The sequence below is a fragment of the Lissotriton helveticus genome, chromosome 4_1 (assembly GCF_964261635.1).
Source record: "Lissotriton helveticus chromosome 4_1, aLisHel1.1, whole genome shotgun sequence".
Taxonomy (NCBI): Eukaryota; Metazoa; Chordata; class Amphibia; order Caudata; family Salamandridae; genus Lissotriton; species Lissotriton helveticus.
In genome coordinates, this window is record NC_136063.1 from 1,371,236,274 (window position 1) to 1,371,256,146 (window position 19,873).

General features: G+C 42.8%; 1 protein-coding gene across 1 annotated transcript in view; it reads left to right on the forward strand.

The window, feature by feature from the left end:
* The window catches only part of DCDC2 (doublecortin domain containing 2), a 739,932-nt gene that overhangs the window by 695,971 nt on the left and 24,088 nt on the right, over positions 1-19,873 (forward strand). The window contains exon 9 of the mRNA XM_078687928.1: positions 12,706-13,116. Within this exon, the coding sequence (XP_078544054.1) occupies positions 12,706-13,116 (411 nt within the window). The remainder of the gene's footprint in view (positions 1-12,705; positions 13,117-19,873) is intronic.

Sequence of the window (19,873 nt, forward strand, 5' to 3'; positions counted from 1 at the left end):
AGTCTCCGTCTCCTCCGTGGGCCTGAGGGAGACTTGAAGCAGAAATATCTGCACGTGCACGGTATTGTTCCGTCACGGCTGCAGAGGGTCAGGGGGCCTGCGTAGCATCGCCAGCGCGTGAGGAAGGGGCTCGTCCCTATTCGGGCGCCATTATGTGGTAAATAAATAATTAAATACCGGTTCTATTTTTGAATATATTAACAATAACAGATAGCTCAATAAATAAGAGGCAGGATCCGATGTATCCGAGTTGAACAGGCTTTATTCAGGCAAAAGGGAAGGGACTGGATCGGGACAGCCTGGAATAAAATAGGAAGGAAGGCAGCTGCTCCATTTCATTAACAGTGCAGTGTATATATAGTAAGACATTTCAAATACATTACATACAGTAGGCGTAACTAGTGACAAGCGTAAGATAAGAACACATGGGCGTGAAAAGAAGGCGTGCACAGGGCGTGCACGTAGACATGTGATGAGAAACGTCACAGAAGTGTCATGAATGGGCGGAAACATGGAGGGGGCTACCTGAGTAGCTGGGACCTTTAACCTAGTGGTGCGCGCAAACGGGCAATGACGTGTTACCAGGGAGAACTGGGGGCTATGACTTCTACACTAGAAGAGGAGACTAAAGTCTGCGGTGTCAGGACGACATGTACCTATAGCATATCTGGTATCTGGTGTTTGGAGTACATGTTGATAGAATCTAAAAGTTATCAGGGCAAAGGCTACTTGACACTAAGGCTGGTGCATGCATATATTCTACATGTATTGCGTGTGCTATGAATCTTCATGAATATTAATACAGTAATTCTCTGACATGGAGACAGAAAGACTAGACTATAGCTGGAGATGTTTATACGGTTCAGTAGCTTAGGAATGCGGAGAAGGAAAGCTGGACTGATAACTAGAAGCATAACATATTCTTGGCAGACAGGCAGGCAGAGCCAGGCCGGGCACCGTGCTGCGCGGCAGGAAGTAAGTGAAGGGTCAGGGATGCAGGTGGGGGCTGCATCGCTCCTCGGAGTGGGTTTCAGGAGACTGGAGCTTGAATCTGGTGTCCGGGCCCTTTTGAGGCCTAGAAACGGGGACAATGCGGTGAATTAACGTGCACACTGTAAAACGTGGCAACATAGGCCTAATACTCGTTGCTTTCATGAGAACTGGATACTGGCATACTAGAGTTGGACACAACTATGATTGCGTCTTTAATCGATCATAGGGGGATATATGCATATCGATCATGCACATATAACATAGGGTGGGGGACACGTAGGCACATATGACAAGGCAAAATTCAATTTTCCTCAATTGTTTATTTCAGCATCCCTATTCCAATATAAATAGAGCAAGTAGAAGTATAATAAGTCATTGAATTTTCGTTATCAGAAAACATTGCAGGAATACATAAAACTCATAAAATGTTTACCAATATGTCCTTAGAAACATTGCATGTTTTGAAAAACTTTCCCACACCATAAATAATTACAGTTGATGGTAACATTTAATGATCGAGATATGCAGTTCTACACAGGAACGGATTTAGGGCAGTGCAGGTGGTGCAGTTGGTGGGGGCGGGTGCTGTATTGCTTGTGCGTCCAGCAGTTTCAGGCAACAATAAAAATGTCAAGATAACTATGGTGATTAATGTACTGCTAGTGAGAGATCGGAAGTTGGTTTAGTGGCAGTTTTGACTCATCATAGGTAGCACGGAGGAATAATGTGCCTGCTGCAAAGAACATGTACCATCAGGATCACAAAACGAAGACCCTAATTTTGATGTTGGGTGGACCACTATCGACAGGCCGTTGGTGGTGGTCCACCCTACATCTAGGCCATCAGTCCGACTGCCGGATTACATGGTCGGAGCGATGATGTCAAGGGAAGGACTGTTGCATCCAACAGGCTCAAGGAGTCCTTTGGGACAGAGGTCGGACTCTTATCCCTACCATGAGGGTGGTGTCTGCGCAGGCACCACCTTAGGGATTAGGATGTCCCTTTCCAATTGCCTTTTCATCATGGTACCACTGCCATGGAAAGGCAGCCAGAAGGGTACTGCTAAGTGAACTGCTAATTGGCCATGGGGGCACATGTGGTGCCCCCCAAACATCCATGCTCCGTGTGTCAGCCTCCACATGGTGCCTGGCACAATGTGCATGGATGTTTAAAAGATGCTTTTTTCTACTGTGGTGTGTGCTGTGGCCCTACACTGCGGTCTTATCGTAATTTGGCAGGTGGGAAAACCGACTCCTTATCTGGTGTTCTCATTCACACTGCAATGGCCGTCAGACACTCATCTGCCTACCATCGTAACAAGGCCCTGAGTGTGAGTTAACTATGAGTAGTGCTGTGATAAAAATTACATATATGTCCGAGAAAGATTATGGAGAAATGAGGAGCACTGTTGAATAGTGGTAGCAAGGGAATTAGTGGAGAAGGAGGTGAAATGATGGTATTACAAAAGCAACTGTCGCACTGGGCGACAGCAGTGTTAAAGCTGGCCCTGGCTCTACAGTTATCAAATTACTGCTCTCACAACAAGGGTTTTAAAGAGAAAGAGGATTCACCAAATGTTATGAATATAGACTCAAGATTTCATTAAAGACACGAAGGCTAACATTATGCATTGATCTTTTAATTGCCACTCCTTCAGCACCTTTAAGGAACTTTACAACAATAAAACTTAAATCCAAAACTAGAACACCACAGTCCATAAATATTCCCCACATAGAACACTCTTCCTCCTTTTTCCCCGTATTCTTGTCTTCTCCATGAATTGTCACTATCCAGCTCCTTTTCTTCATCCTTTTTTATTGTGCATCTAAGAATAGCAAACAAGTTATTACCATATACCAATGACTTTGTATGTTTCACCTGCAGATTTAAAATGTGTTCTTTTATTAATAACCTCCACATACATAATTCTGTCCCTCCACTTCTTCCCTTTAATATTTTTTCTTTATGCTTCTTTTTTCTTTCTTTAAGGGAAGTGTTGGTTGGAATTATGTTAGCCTTTGTGTATTTAATAAAATCTTGATTCTCTATTTGTAACATTTGGAGAATCGACATTTCATTTCAAGACGGATGCTAACATTATGCATGTTGAAAGCCCTTCAACGCCACATTTGCCATATGCTTTACGAGTCTAAAGTAATTCTTTGCAAAGGTACTTGCATTTGACCAATCAGCTGCTTTCAGAATTTCATCCCGTCTCCACCACAAAAAAAGCTTTACTTGCGATTGCACCTCTTAATGAATGTGCTATATATAGTTGTACATCTATTCCTGCTTGTTCCATTACCCATTAAATTAATCTGGGCGGTAGTAGCATTACTCACTGCACAAGTGTGGCTTAACATAGGATATTGGGGACGCTGGGATTCCCCCCTAGATTTTCACCTTACCACTCCGAGGATTCCTCAGGCGACTGGTCTCATTGGTCTGCTTGGAAGTGTGAAGGAACTTCTTTAAATTCAATATACCTTGACAGATTATCAAAATCAATACAGTTTTTAATCTAAAGGACCACTGACTCCGAGGAAAAGTTTAAGAATTTATTACAAAGCCAAAAATAACTGGACATACAAGCTTCCCAGCAAGAGGTTTAAAAAATAAACTGGCACTAATACAAACATAATCCTACGCAAGAGTCTCAGATGACTGAGAATAAAAAGCAGAGTAAATTCAAGAAGCATTAGACATGCGATCACTGTGCCCACTGGGAAACTTGACTGCATAGGTTCCAATGGAAAAGAAAAAGATTAGTCTGTCCCTACACTAATTCTAAAGTGACATCCCTACTTAACATACCTCCCAGGCAAGAGAAAAAGGTGTCAGCTGTGAAGGCTCCTTAAGAAGCACATTCACTTTTTCCAGGTAAGTAACCCTAGCTACCGAGCTCATTCTAAGATGCTCCTTAATTTCTCCTGCCTAGTTCCAACTAAGGCCCATGTCTAACTGCACATCCAACTGGACTGCCTTAGACAGGATTCAGTCTAAACCCAACTGGCCCTAACCCTAGCTTCAATAGCAACTGACTTTCCACCCTCGGGGCACTTTGAAATGGCATTTATCATGCGCAGCTATGCCCAATGGGCGTCAAGGCGCCTAAATCAAATAACTAGCTGTCAGTAGTCAGAAACAGAACTTATGCTCCAATAAAAAGCCAAGTTTTCAATGACTTCCTAAAAAGGTCAAGAGAAGGCAATGCTTTGATCTCAAGGGGGAGTGAATTCCACATCTGGGGTGCCAGAATGGAGAAAGCTTTGCTCCCCCATCTAGCCTTCTTGGCTCGAGGGATTACCAGTTGATTGAGCTCACTAGAGCGCAGGCATCTTTTCGGGACATATCTGGTAAGTAGGGATCCAAGGGCATCAGCCGGGCCTGCACTTAACGCCTTGTATGTTAAACAGAGAAGTTTGAACATAATCCTTGAGGGAATAGGGAGCCAGTGGAGATTCTTCCTCGCCAAGGTCATAGATGACAGCCAAGGCAGGGCCAGGGCAAAGCGTGCTGCCGCATTTTGTATAACCTGCAGGCGCTGCAGAAGGCCCTTGTTGGCCCCGGCATAGAGTGAATTGCAATAATCCAGCCTTGAGCCAACAAGGGCGATCACCACCTGTTTCCGTGCCTGTAAGGAAAGATAATGAACAATCCTTTTCAGGGTCCTAATGACACCCCAACAGGTAGCCACCGTTCGATTGACCTGAAGCTCCATAGAGAGCTGGGTGTCAAAGATGACACCAAGGTTCCTGGCAGATTGAGTAGGTGTGGGGCAGATGCCTAACAGAGGAGTCCACCACTCACCTGACCACATGCCCTGGTCCTTGCCAAAGACCAGGACCTCTGTCTTGTCCCCGTTCAACTTTAGGGAGTTGGAAATCATCCACTCTGCAACAAGTTGCATGCAGGCTCTAAAGTTTGACGCGGCTTCAGTCACAGAGTGGGTCAGGGATACCATAATCTGCGTATCGTCGGCATACGATACTACCTCCATCCCCTGAGATCTTACTAGTCTTGCAAGGGGGGCCACGTAGATGTTAAACAGGGTCGGACTCAATGCCGACCCCTGTGGCACCCCACATTGCAAAGACTTAGCAGGGGAGAGGTACTCACCTAGCATGACACGCTGCTCTCGTTGCTGTAAAAAGGAGCTCAGGAGACTGAGGGCCGGACCTTCTATACCTGCCTCCCTTAGCCTGGATGTTAAGGTAAAGGGAGACAGGGTGTCAAAAGCTGCTGTAAGGTCCAGCAACACCAGCACGGTGGTCTGACCCAAATCAACTTTCCTGCGGATGTTATCCATGACCATAGTCAAGGCAGACTCCGTACTATGCAGCTTTCTAAAGCCATGTTGGGACCCATCCAAGAAACCTGAAGCATCCAGGAAGTTGGAAAGATGGAAGTTCAGGTGGGTCTCCAACATCTTGGCAGGAGCCGGCAGGAGGGAGATGGGTCTGAAGTTCTTCAGTACTCCGGGGTCTAGGGTGGTCTTTTTCAGCAGCGGTTTTACAATGGCTTTCTTCCAAAGTGATGGGAAGATGCCTTGTTCCAAGGCTCCATTCATTACTTCCAGCATCGGAGGAAGAATGATGTCCCTACAGTTCTTAAGATGTTTCAAAGGGACTGGGTCCAATGGGGAGGACGATTTCGTTTTGTCCAACAGGCTGTTCAGTCCGTCTAGAGAGAGAGCAGGGAACTGTACGAGGGACTGGGAAGTGTCTCTACTCCAGGATTCCAGCAGATTAATTCGGGAGAAGTCCTCAGAACTCAGAGAGTTCCTCTGCGATTGTAGAGCTATGTAGATATCATCTATTTTTTTTATAGAAGAAATCAGATATGTTATTACATAGCTCCTGTGAAGCAACCACAGGGTCTGGCACCTGGAGAGAGCACAGAGAATCCACGATTTTAAAGAGCTCTCTAATACAAAATCCCAAAAACAAGGGATACGCCCATGGCACTCCCCCTTCAGCAGGAACAGCCCCTCATACTTTTCCAGTGTTGAACCTTCATCTTCCAAAAACTGTTGCTGTGTCCTTGAATCCCAGGCACCTTCTCCACCTAATGTTGCGAGTGAGCATTCCTGTAGACGCCTCTCATCCGCACTCCTACTCTAAATAATGGCTCATTCTACCTAACGAGTTTTGTGGCCTTGCACCTGCAAAAGAAATGCATGAGAACAATACCCTTGTACTCTTTAAGTTTCAATTCGTAATTCAACTGCAACCACAAGCTTCTTTCTCAAAGCACCTTTCCTAACCCACCATCTCCAGTCATGCTAAGAAAACCACAATTAGGCCTCTGCTAACCTTTCTTCTCTCAGGCCTTTACTCCTTTAAACGCATTTCCAATACAGCAATCATAACATTACACTCTATGTTATTGAACATTATTCTCATGTTAAAGCATTACGTTAAGCAGCCTACACATGCAACTTTAATATGGCACATTCAATCTCGAGGCACATTGTATACACAGAGCAATTGATCCTAAGTTACTTAAGGCATTATTAACTAGATTAAGCACTACATTAATCAATAAATGATATGAGCATAATTCTATATTTGGCAACACTCTCGATTAGTTCTACATTTCTAAAACCAAACATTAGTAGTGTCCTCTAAATATGCGGGTGCAGACTATGAACGATTATGATGCACCCCTACAATTTTTCAAACACCATGGTGCTCTATCAGTCTCAACAATTGATTCTGCCTTCCTCTTCTGTATTCCATCATTCTGTTCTCATAAGCACTCAGGTATTCTTCTACACATAACTTCTTACAATCAGGGAAACTTGGATTAAAGACTAACTCAGACATTTGGCCTGATTCCGAGTTTGGCATTCTTGGAAAGGGCTGCCACACCAGTGCCCCCCTCCAAGACTGTCAAACGATAGTCAGTCCACCCGCCGGATTACGAGTTGTAATCCTGGCGGGCGGTCCTGCGGTGGCATTCCCACAGTGCAGCCTTTCTAATGCTCATAGGAGAGCCTTAGAAAGCCACCACCATAGGAGCGCGGCAGCCCATTCCTGAACGGACAGAAAAGCACAATGTTGTGCATTTCTGTCCGTGCAGGAACGGGGAGTGCAAAAATAAAGGGGCGGCACTACACGTGCCCCTTTATGCACCTCCATACACAGAGGCAACAGTGGTCCCTGTAGAATTCCATTAGTTTCCTCACCACCACCCTTTTCATGGCGGGTCCATTGCCATGAAAACGGTTGCAGTGAAGAAACTCATAATATTTTTGGCAGTGCCGCAGATCGGGGATCCTCAGGAGTTTCAGCGGTCCTTTGGTGGTCCCACTGCTGTAGTTGCAATACAGCGGAGGGTCCCCCAAACTCGTAATTAGGCCTATAGTCTTTGTTCTTTTCCAAATTTCAAAATACAACCATCTTGTCGATACATTTTGCTAGTCTCCGCCAATGCTGTAATATATGATACCCTTCTACAAGATATTAAACATAGCAAAGAGGCTAACTTTACTAAAAGTTTCATGAAATAAAAATCTTTAATTACTGGCCAGAATTCAAATAAAGACAACACAATATTCACATTCGATAAAACGTTATACATTGTTCTAGGTGGTCTTCTTAACTTCATACTCTTCAAAACTCTACATATCATAGTGTTTCTTTGCACTGATTTGCCATCCACTTGAACATGTCCAACTGAAATTGCTGATCTATAACAAATCATTGTTCTAGAACTCAAACCTTTTTCAAATTGCTCTACCAGAAAATAAACCACCTCTATGGCAGGAGCCACCACAGGATCCAAACTCCTCTCCATGCACCAACAAGATCACATTCTCCTTATATCTTCTTTTTCCTGGTGCCCAAGACTCCCCAAGTATTCAAGAGCACCGCTCTAAAGTCCTTTGAAGCCTTTAGATCTCCTGACACTTTCCGTACAAGAAGGTTCAACACCTTGCCCTGCACTAAAGGATGCTCTTCTCATTCTTCATTCCTCAGCAAACCTTCCGTTGCTGGAATCATAAAAGGTATTGCACATGCTAATTCCATCACTGATGGAAACCACACTTGAGACACCCAAAATGTTGTAACCAACACTAACTGCCATTCTTCTATTCTCACTTTCTAAAGAACCCTCTGAATCATTGCAAACAGAGGAAAGGCATAGGCTCTCATCCTCATCCAAACCGCTGAAATGCATCCACTGCAGATGCCCCTGGATGTGGTATCCAGCTGAAATATTTCTCCAATTGGAATATCAGTCTGCTTGCAAAAAGATCCACCTGCAAAGGACCCCAATTTTTCTCTATTTTCCGAAATTCCAGTAGTCCAGCTTCCAATTGCTGTAATACCTTATGGTCCATGAATTCCAATCTGCTATCATATTCAATTGCTCTGTTAAGTACTCTGACTTCACCTTTATCTTGTCTTCCAAAAAAACTATCACATTATTTTGCTAACTCCGATAAACCACAGGACCTGCTCTCTCTTAGTCAATCGATACATTGTCCATCTTCATCAGCACAGTCTGACCTTTCTAAATCTCCTTGAAGCATTTCAAAACATATACTCCTTCTCCTAACTCCAAACTATTTGTGTGCCTCATCCTCTTCTGTTCTGTCTATATTCCCCCTGCCTGTTGCTCCCCTAACCATGCCACCCAGTCTCTCAAGCTGGCATCTTTTTCCAAAACAATGTCCTGAACACATCCAAATATGGCCTTATCATTTCATGCTTCTATATTATGCACTCACCAATTAAACTCCTCCCTTGCTTCCTGATTCAGCGCTACTCTGTCTCCATACCAGAGACGTTTCCTCAAAGCATTTCCTTTTATTCTCTGTAATGCATGATAATGTAAAGGACCTAGTGGCCCTTCCTGTACATAAACAATCCTTAAATAGTGACGATTTGCTACTTTTATGTGTGCTGCAGAATGATTGTTTATGTGCAGGAATGGACACCTTTCTGCACATGAACAGTCATTCCCTGCAATGCAGGCACCCTTGCACTAAGGCACAATGGGGTCTGTGTTAATGTTAGGCAGCTATTTTTAGTGCCAGTGCTAGGGAAAACACAGGGGTGCACCATTTTGTGTATATATATATGGCGCTTTCCTGCATTTAGGAAACGGTGGAGCATGGTACTGCAAAATAATTTGCTTGTAAATATGCCCCACTGTGTCTTGGCATTAGGTCGATAAAATGTACCATATGAGTTATTACTCCATATGGTGTACATTTGAGGGGTATGAGGTATAACAGGAGTAAAAGGTGAGGGAGACATACATACGTTTTTTTTCTCATATTCCAATCAGTGGAAAGTGCAACCAAGTGGAGCATGACTTTGTATGATATTCTGTGGTAGGGGAGGAAAAAGGGAAGTGAATGTTTGTTTTTGTCAGACCACCAATGGGTAGAACCTGATATCAAACATTTAATATTGAACTACAATAAACATTGTGTCAAAGTCAAACAGGGAGAGAGGTGATTAAAAGTTTAACAAGCATACACATTAACATTATTAAGTAATTATAAAACACACTTCATACACCAACATTTCATACTTGGTACTTTTCTTTTCAGGAGCAGCATTTAAAAGAGGAAGAGTGTTCTCTGCAGGGAATTTTTATGGACTTTGGTGTTATAGTTCTAGATTGAAATTGTATTATTGTAATGCTTTTTAAAGGTGCTGCAGGAATGCAATGCAATTAAAAGATTAATGCATGATGTTAGCCTCTGGTTTTGAAATGAAATTCCTGTTATAGTTTAAAAAGATCACAAAAAACTTGAAGTGCATCATTGTCTGAGCACAACAGCCATCATTAAACACAATGTTATTGAATCCATAACAGCCAAACTTTTAAGTGTACTTTGTGAGTTCTCAGACTATTGTATACTTGAGGCCGACCAATTTCAATAAATGAATTTTTAATGTACTTCAGCTTCGGGAATCATTTGTATAATTCATTTTAAAATAATTTCCTAGTTAAGCTTCACACTAACTCTTGACTGTAAAGACAGCCATGGACGCAAAGGTAAAAGGCTAGTAGTATCCTCCAGGTATTGTATACCATGTTCTTGATGGCAGATAACATGTAGAGTCACTTGAATTTTCTGACAAAAACTATTTTCTTCTGTCTGAAGGACACCATTGACATAACCACAAACAGCTGCTCCATAAGCAGCAACAAATATCCACTTGGCCCTATAAATTGATTTGATGTATTGCATTGGTCTGTTTCTACTTGACACTTACCCGTTTGGCTGAGACCTCACCTTTGCACTCAAGTCCATATAAAAAAGATTATTTTTTTACAAATGGTCTTATCTATGCCTATATCATCAATGTGAGGGGTTTATGATTGATAAATATATTGATGTGTAGTGGCAGTCAATAATAATGTTATTTTTAACTGCCTGCACTGGCACTAGGCAGGCAAAAGGGCGCCAGTGCATGGAATGGACAGGAATGCGTCGTATTATGTTAAATGTGGTGCATTCCTACCCGTTCCCTTTCAACCAGCGCAGGGAAGGTGGTTTGCTGTGCTGCGCTGCATGAAAGCAGCATAAATATGCAACTGAAAACTCAAATCCTAAAGCTCCAATAAAGACAAAACTGGAAACAGCCCAGACTAATGTGAAATAAGTACGTCGATCGTGACAACATGCTTATGCAATTGCACTTTCTTGCACAGCACTTTTTCTCTTTTAATTTTTCTGCAAAGTAAATAGTTATATTTTGACTTTTTCTCAGTTTCCTCTGTGGAATCTACAAACAGTGGAAACATTTAGGATCCCCAGGATATTGAAAAAAAAATATGTGGATAACATTTGAGGAAAGAAAAGTTATGACGGTTTAAACGCCAATTAACGAAACATCTAAAAAAGGGTTTAGAACTAAGGGTGTGAAAAGCTTAGGGGTCCATTAGGATGTAGGGTGGATCGCCACCACCCACATGCTGCATTCCCTGCCCGCCACCCATTATATGGCGGGGGTACCTCAGCGGACGGGAATACCATCTGCCGCTTTTCTGCCCGGTCGACAAGTCGACTGGGCGGGAAAGGGTTTAATATGGTGGCGGTCTCTGCTAGACACTGCAATCCATATTAGCATGGGAGCAGGAACGCCGCCACGGAAAGTCATGCGGAATTCACTTACGGGGGTCCGTTGCGGGCCCCCCGGGTATTGTGGTGTGGGGGTGCACATGGGGGGTACCATTGTCATGGACATGGTGCCTGTCACCTTGTGCATGACAATGCACACGGTGCATTCCCAGCATTGTGCTATGAGCACCACCCGCCACATTGCTGGGAATAGAGGATGCCACCGCCACGGTGGTGGCGGCATCCTAATAGCCGGTGCGAGACCAGCCCACCACTTGGTACAATGCCTCATGAACCTCCAAACGTTGGGGGTAGCCCTGGCCAAATGGCTCGAGTTACAGTAGTCGTAACCTCCTTCTTCCCCCGAACGCGGCTCCGCCATTGGGCCAGGGCTACCCCCAACGTTTGGAGGTTCATGAGGCATTATACCAAGACCAAGAAGTTGTTTGCATATTGGCAAAGGATTTCATTACATTTGTAGGCATATTATAGTACTACATCTCCACTCTTTTGTAAATACACCTTTTACTTAAGAAAACGTGAGTAAGGTGGGGTGTGGTGCACCCTGTCCTGAAGAAGGAGTTGATCTCCGAAACATGTCGACGCACCCAAGAGGCGATGTGCTTAATTACACATAATCACCTCAATCTGCACCATTTATTAACAGTACCAGCCCGGGGGCTCATTAAAATAGTTCTGACCTACCCCACGAGCCAGGTCCTTTTTTAACATTCACCTACTCACACTACCCCACCACATACTCACACCCAACCCTCACATGCACCATGCATAGTCTGCATTACCAGTGCTCCCGCGTAGTCGTAGGTCGCAGCACGCCACATCCCGTAGAGGGGTGCGAAGACCCCAATGATGAAGCATGACACCAAGGGTCCTTTTGGTGTGTGAGGGGTATTTTAAAAACACTCTGTGCTCCCCACCACAGTAGGGAACACATCACCAATTTTATTGGATTCTTACTGTTTATTTACATTACCTGGGAGAACGAATCCACCTTCATCTCTCTCTCCCCCCTTGTTGTTTAAACGTTTGCAGATATATAACCTTTGGAGCAAAGAACCATTCCAATTCACTACCGCTAACAAATGTTATTAGCATTATAATTTATTTGTTGTGGGATGTGTATGTCACTGCTAGCGTTGGAAAATTATAAAACCAAGACTTCAATAAGCAGAGATTGATAAATGTCTTTATATCAGAGGATTGCCATCAAATTGGGGTTCCTTAAAGAGTAAACACATTGGACCTGATTCACAAAGGTTCTCGGCACTTGGGGTGGAGATCCTGCAGTCGTGGGGTAGTCTCCGTACTTGGGCGGCATCTCTGAGAGATACTGCGCCGAGTGCAGAGTCTTCCCCACGACTGACCTTAGTGAATCAGACCCACAATTGGCAGCATATTGGTTGTTGTACTTTTGTATTCTGTACTAACCCACACAGAGCAATTTAGCAAGTGGGCATTAGAAATCACAAAAATGACTTTGTATATCTTTGTATTTGGTTTTGTGCTCAACCTTGGGTGTTTTTTGTGTTAGAGCTTTGATTTTTTTCTGATGAGAAGACTCTGTAGAAATTCATTTTAAAATACATTTCTTGTTTCTTCAGAGAGCAGCAGAAACAGTGGAAGAAGAAAATGGCCTATTAGAAGAAGAGACAGATGGGCTAGTTGCGAATGATGAAGAGGACAATGCTGAGGAATTAGCGGAAGACGGTGAGGACCAAGCTGCTTTTGAAGAGGAGAAAGAAGATGTAGAAGAGGCTGAAGAGGAAGAAAGTGAACTGAGAGACACTGAGGTTATTAATGGAGAAGAAGCAGATGAGGAAACACTGCAAGATAATTTTGAGGATGCAGACAATGAGGAGGAAAATCTGGATGATCAAGAAGAAGAGGAACCTGACCACTTGCACTCAGAGCTAAATGAAGGTAGTGGAGATGAAGAGGAGCCCATAATCACCCAAAATGGTTTTCATCCAGACGATGAAAACTTAGATGAAACAAAAGACAACGAAAGTGAGGTATGGAAACTCTTAATAAATACATATGCATGGAAAGAGTTTGAAATCTCAGACCATATATTTATAGGTCAGGGTCACCAATCACAAACTATAAATAGCTATGAAAAGATGAGATAAGACAGTAGTAGAACAATAGTAAAATATTTCAGTGGCCATTTGCACTATTTCTAAAAGAGCACAAGGAGGTTCTAAATATTTCTATCTGTCTCAAGGGTGAAGGGAGTGTGTGATAAAGCAGGCAGACATAGACAGATGTTGGTTTCTCACAGCTAGTCATTTATATGAGTTAGTGGTACTCACATGGCTCACAGCCTGAGCCATAGTGAATAGACAATTAAGAGGATAGTGATTAATAACTAATGGTATTGATAGACACCAACTTCAAGCGTGTAACACTCACTCTCTCATGACCCACTAAAGTCAGTCAGTTGTAAGAACGCTTCCACTGAAGGCGTATAAAAGAAGTTACAGACTGCATTCTTACCAGTTTGATTGGCTCCCCTGCTCCCAATATTCCCCTGAATGTGCTACTTGACTTGTATTTTCTTCCACTAAGGACCTTGATGACTTTCAAATGCCCTATCAAAAATGGCTTGAGTCAAGAACAAGTGCACACTATGAATGGTAAAATTAACTGAAAGCCATGAATGACCAGTCCACGCGTGTAACCTTGCTTTTAGCACCTGCCTAACAACCACACACCCACTGACACCCTTGTTGCAGTCTGTGCTGCACTTTGGCATTACGCCTCATGGTTATGAGTCAAGATGTTTGTTCTCTACAGATGATATTGCATTTGAATAGTTACTGTTTGAGTTAGCAAAATTCATTTAAAGTAGTAGTGTGCAAAATGATAATTAGAGTTATATAAAATTACACATGTGAGACACGTCGACACAGGTGTGCAAACCATGCCATGCCAACGTCAACGGTAACACAATATACTTAAAATAAATTTAAAAAACACATGACTTCCGGGCGTGACTCAGTGTTCAGAATTTCTAGTTTCCCTGAAAGTCCCAATGAGAGCCCATTTGAAGCTTCAAACCCATTCTGGGCTTCAGAAGATTAAATGCATTCTCTTGAATGTCACCTTCTGTCACTCTGTGTGCATGGATTATAGAAATGTTAGTGGACTTCTTCCGTATGAATAGGGAAAAAGGTGTGGGTGACTTACTGTCTATCTGGCTGCTCTCCCTGGGTAGTGCAAGGGTCTTGGAAGCCAGCAAGCCAGTCTCTGTTCTTGGTGGTTTAGAAAGCTCTGCCAGGTTTCCCAGATCAGAGAACTGGTGGGACACACCTGAGGTCCACGTGAGTAACAGCAGGGTGGGCTCCTATTCTTTGCTGGGCAGAAATGGCATTACTGGGCCCTGGGTCAGAGCTTTGGTGGGTCTTGGGTGAGGACCCCTGAACGTGAAGTCTGTGTCTCAGAGTGTCCAGGATGGGCTTCTACAGGCCAAGGTACAGCCATCCTGCTTCGTCTGCTTAAACATCTCTGACTGGGCCCACTATCTTGACTGTGGTGAGACCATGGTCAAAAGGCACCTTCCTGCACAAAAACAATCCTGGTAAGATTTGTCCTCCATCTATGTGTGCTGCAGAATGCAGTGCGCATGGAAAGCAGAAACAAAAGTAGGAGAAATAAAGTTATTTAAAGGTTTTGGTGCATCCCTAGGTTTACTGAGTTTTGTAAATCAGGGGAAGCACCAAAATCCATGGATTTTGCGTGGGAACACCCTCTAAAACGTCCATGGAACGCCTCTCTAGCACAGAGTAAGGCAACACAGTGATTTGTGCTGCCTTGCCTTTTTGGGCCCCATGTCAGAGCTCTGTCTGGCCTTGGAGTGAAGCAATGCGCCCAGGATGGGGTCCCGGAGGCCTATGTAGATCTCCCTTATTTGGCTGGATTTAAAAGCTCTGATTGGGGATTGGGTCAAAGCTCTGGCTTAGCCTGGTGTGTGTAATTTCCCAACACTGGGTTTAATTTCCTGGCCTGTCTTGTCACAAGGGGCCTGAAACGAGATCCCACATGCCCTGTTAAGCAACTCTGACTGAGCCCCGGGTCCCAACTCTGAATGTCCCTCGAGTTGAAGCCTACAAACCTGGGCTCGACTCTCCTGCTCATCTTGTTGCAAATATGTAGGTGAAATAACTGCATATGTGTCAAATGTATGTTTTAAATCCAAAAACATTGAACTAAAAGACATATAAAGATCTTGGAGCTGCTGATTGAACGAGCAAGAAGATGTAGGTGGCTAACATAAAGAGAACCTCATTGAAAGAATAGTTAATGTGAGTTAAGAAAAGAAGATGTAGTGTTCATAAAAGATGATACTCAAAAAAGTCACAACTCTGCACTGTAAAATGTCATGGTTTCATCAGAAATTGTCGGGAAATGGGGTTACAATGTAATGATTTTGCTCTTGCTTGTCTAGTACTACAAATGTCATCCTCATTCAAGAAAAATGTATGCATTACTACTATGGAGGATTGTGGTAAGATTTCATGCCTAACTAATAGCCAAAGTATGATAAATATGTACAGAATTGTGAGCCTAATTTTGTAGAATTTATATAAATGTTATTATTCAATATTACTGATGGAGTACAACACAGAATGTGACATTTAAACACACTCAGATTTATCAAACTTTCACGCAACTCAACGCAGCAAGACAACTTGTTGTGCTGTGCTGCATGAAAGGGCAGGAATGTGCCATATTTAACATTATACAGCACATTACTGTCCTTTCCTAGAGCTGGCACACAATTTGCTGCCTAGTGCCAATGCAGGTGCCCTTGAGTCATGGTGCAAGGGTGCCTGCATTGTAGGCAGGATTGTTTTTGAGCAGAAGAGACACCTTCCTGCACAGAAACAATCCTCAGAGTCATTTTCCTTTTTCTATGTGTGTTGCAGAATTTAGCACACATTAGAAAGAGGACATTTTTCCATGGTACACCTCACCTGGGGAGACATATCATTTGATGCATTCCCAGGTCGACCACTGATAGGAAATCTGGGAATGCACCAAAATCCATGGGTGAATGTTTGGGAACACCCACGCTTGACCCACGGAATGCCTTCCTGAGGCAGAGTAACCCAAAGCAGCGATTTGCGCTGCCTTGCGGTACTCTGATTTTATCAAGTCATGCAGGGCCATGCAAAATGGCCTTGCGTGGCTTGACAAATCTCACTTAGGTTTTGTGTCGCCCTTGCGTCTCATTGCATGGCACAAGGGCAATGCAAACATTGAAAAATCTGGCCCATAGTGTGAAAAATGTGTTAAATGTTAATGTTGATTTTAAGTTCTATTGGTATAGGTAAGTGTGATATTAAATTACAATATGTATTATTGAAGTATTCACTGCATGAAAGAATATGCATTAGAATGTTTTGTAATCTACATACACATACTCAGTACAACTCACATTATTGTATACTAATCATATAATAACCAAATCTTACACTGCACAGGACATTCATAGTTGAAAGATCCAGTTAGAAATAAGCAATGTTAAATTGATAGGTAGTTACTGGAGGGTGTACTCTCTCTATTCAATTCAATTTATGATTCATGTTTCTATAAAGGCATCTTGAAGTGTAGTTGCACTCTGGAACAATCTTCGTGTTTTTGGAAACAAGATCGATTTGATGCTGATGGACAGCAATAATAACGCAGAATGTGCCGCTCTATGGTGGTACAAGAGTAGCCAAATTCTTTGTCATCTAATTAGTGATGCACATGAATTGATGAACAAGATTCCCACTTTCCCTACCTATAATCTAGTGAAACCACAGCCAAGGTACCAATTTGGGTAGACACAGCATGAAAAAAGACCATGTTGAGCTTAACTCTAGTCGGGCACAGTGAAGAGACATGAGAGGTGTAGGATAAGTTGCAGGGTCCAAGTCAACTGGGGAAATACTACTACTCTTAATGATACTTCACTTAGCCTGTGGGGCTCTTCTAGCTCTAAATGCCTGGCACTTGCCAGGTGCAACCCATTCCAGGGATATTGACAGGTAGGTAGTTTTTCTGAGGCTTACACCTGTCAAACAAAAACACAGGCACCTTAAGTCGCGCTCAAGGATAACAGAAACCTTCCGCTAAGCAGAAGTCAAAAGCTTTCTTGATCTGCATTTTTAGTTTGAATACAGACCGTGAAAGCGGGGCCTCATGATCCTTCTGACTTTTTTGCGTTTCCAGCAGAAGGTGTCAGAAAAGTTACCAAAGGGATAACTGGCTTATGAGAGGCAAACATTCATAGCGATGTCACTTTTTGATCCTTCAATGATGGCTCTTCCAGTCATTGTGAATAGGAATTCACCAAGTGTTTGTTTCTTCACCCACTAATAGGGAACATGAGCTAGGTTTAGGCTGTCTTCAGAAAGGTTAATTTTACCCTACTGAGAATGTACTGTAGCAGCAGTAATCCTACTCAGTACGAGATGAGCCCCAGGCGTAGCCGATTGGTGCATCTCCTTGACTGAGGAGCTTATGTGGTGAATCTGTGGGATTATTACTCAACACTTCTAAGTCAGAAACCTCCCTGAACTGTAATGATACAGCACAGCTATGGAGCCTCAGTTACCTTGGAGTACCAGTCTCTGGACCAGTGTGTAGAGTCTATCGCTTGGGTCTGAAGCTTAGATTCATCAGCCTTAGTGCAATGCATGTTTGTTGGGTACCGGGTGCCTAAACATATGTAGACGACCTGATTCTGGGTCAGAGTTTCGTAAGTAGTAGAGCAGCTAGTTTACTGTCATTTACTGAAAGTCATTCTCTAAACCAAGTTTTTGTCTCAGTCCATGGGAACCACCCCCGGCGTTTCTCTTCTTCCTGTCGAAATTACGTGTTGGCAAAATGTTGCTATTAACATTTCATTTTAAAAGCTGATACAGCCAATGGATCAACAAAGGTGTGCCAACTCAATGAACCATGTCACCAGCCAAGCAGGCCTAATTTATATTTTGCACAGCCCTAATCTAAATTTCAGGAGCAGTTGTCAATATTTAGGATTAATTCAGTTAACTGAAAGAAGATGAGTATCTCTAAAATATTCAGGCCATGTTTTATAGTTCAGAAACCTTTTTTTAGTGATTTGAGTAGGAATTATTTTGAGTTGGACATTTTTGGACTTCAGGTTTAATCTGCAAAACATCGTGGGTATTGATTGGTACAGGGAGTTCAATATTTAACTAATGAGAAATATTAAACATAACACCAAAATAGAGTGAAAAATACAAGAATCAGATTTACTAGGTTACTAAAAGCTCACAAATGATTGGAATAATCCTGAAATATGAGAAGCCTGTGATACTCTTACCCACACAACTCCGCAATTTAATTTGTACCAGAAACATATAGTCACAGATTGTACACTTCCCTCTTGGACTTTTCAGGATCGTATATATAAAATTATCATCTCTGTAATTATCATTAAGGGTCACACACCACTGGACCCATTATAATTCTATTCACGCACATGTGGGTGCATTTGTTAACCATTTCCATAGCTGCCTTTCCACCCACCATGATTCTCCTATGCATTACTGCTATACGATATAGCAGTTTACTGAGCCAAAATAACCTCTTTCATGAATTGCAAAAGTATTTCCAACTCATGAATGGGGTTTCACAACAGTTTCTGAGCCACAAAAAGGAGAGGGTTTAAAAAAGGCATTTCCCTCCTCTTTATGAGTCACAGTGGAATTTGTCTACAGCTTACGACCTCAACTGCGGTCACAAACAATTGAAAAGTTACCCCCTCTTAAGATGGGGTAGTAACTTTATTAATCAATAAACTTTAGGCAGCTCCATACCATGTGGCAAAAGCCCCAGTCCCCACTGCCAAATCTAGGGTATATGTCAGACGTTTAAGTTTACATTTAGCGTAATAGTCAAAAATGTCTTAACATTGACCTTGAGCATGGTAATATATATCCTATTGGAACATTGGAATGTCCATTAAAAACAATATAGTGCTCCGGGCTTATAATGGCTGGTATAAGCCCGGAGCGCCAATATTCCAATGTTTCTTTGTTCACAGCTCTGGCTGTGATCAAAGGCTTCAGGGAGCCTGAGGGGATTTCTATCCCCTCGCGCTCCCTGAAGGCTGTGTTTTGTTAGAACGTTCTGCCCTGTAGTGGCAGAATGTTCTAATAGCCTCATAGCCCTTCGTAGCAAGGCTATACTGGGTTTTAATGTCCAGCCGACTTGTTAAAGTCCTTCGCCTTCGGCTCGGCCTTTAGCGCTGCAGCGGGCCTTTAATAGCTAGTATAGCCCGCTATGGCGGGCTATAAGGCTATAGTAATTGCTGTACAAGCTATTCCCAGGGTCAGACTCCAATTTAGTACTGGGTATATTGTGGTTTAATCTATTTTGCAACCCAGTAATAGGTGCACATTCGTGGGCATCAATTCACCAAAATGCCAGGGGTAGCGGAAGTGGCATTGCACATACTTTGATGTGAATGATATCACAGTAAGTGACATCATCTGACTTTCGACATATTTTAACCTTGAGTTCCTAGAAACACATCCAGGGTATTCCAATAAACTAGCCCATTCCACTTCTGTGATCATTTGCCCTCAGTCTGTCTCCCAGCAGTTCTTAATTGTATCAAGCCCCTTCACATTGAAAAGAAGCATTGTAATATATATTATAGTAATAGCCTTAAAACCTATTCCTAGTGTCAGTCTCAAATGTAGTGCTGGATATATTGTGGTTTCATCTCTTTTGCAACCCCATAATAGG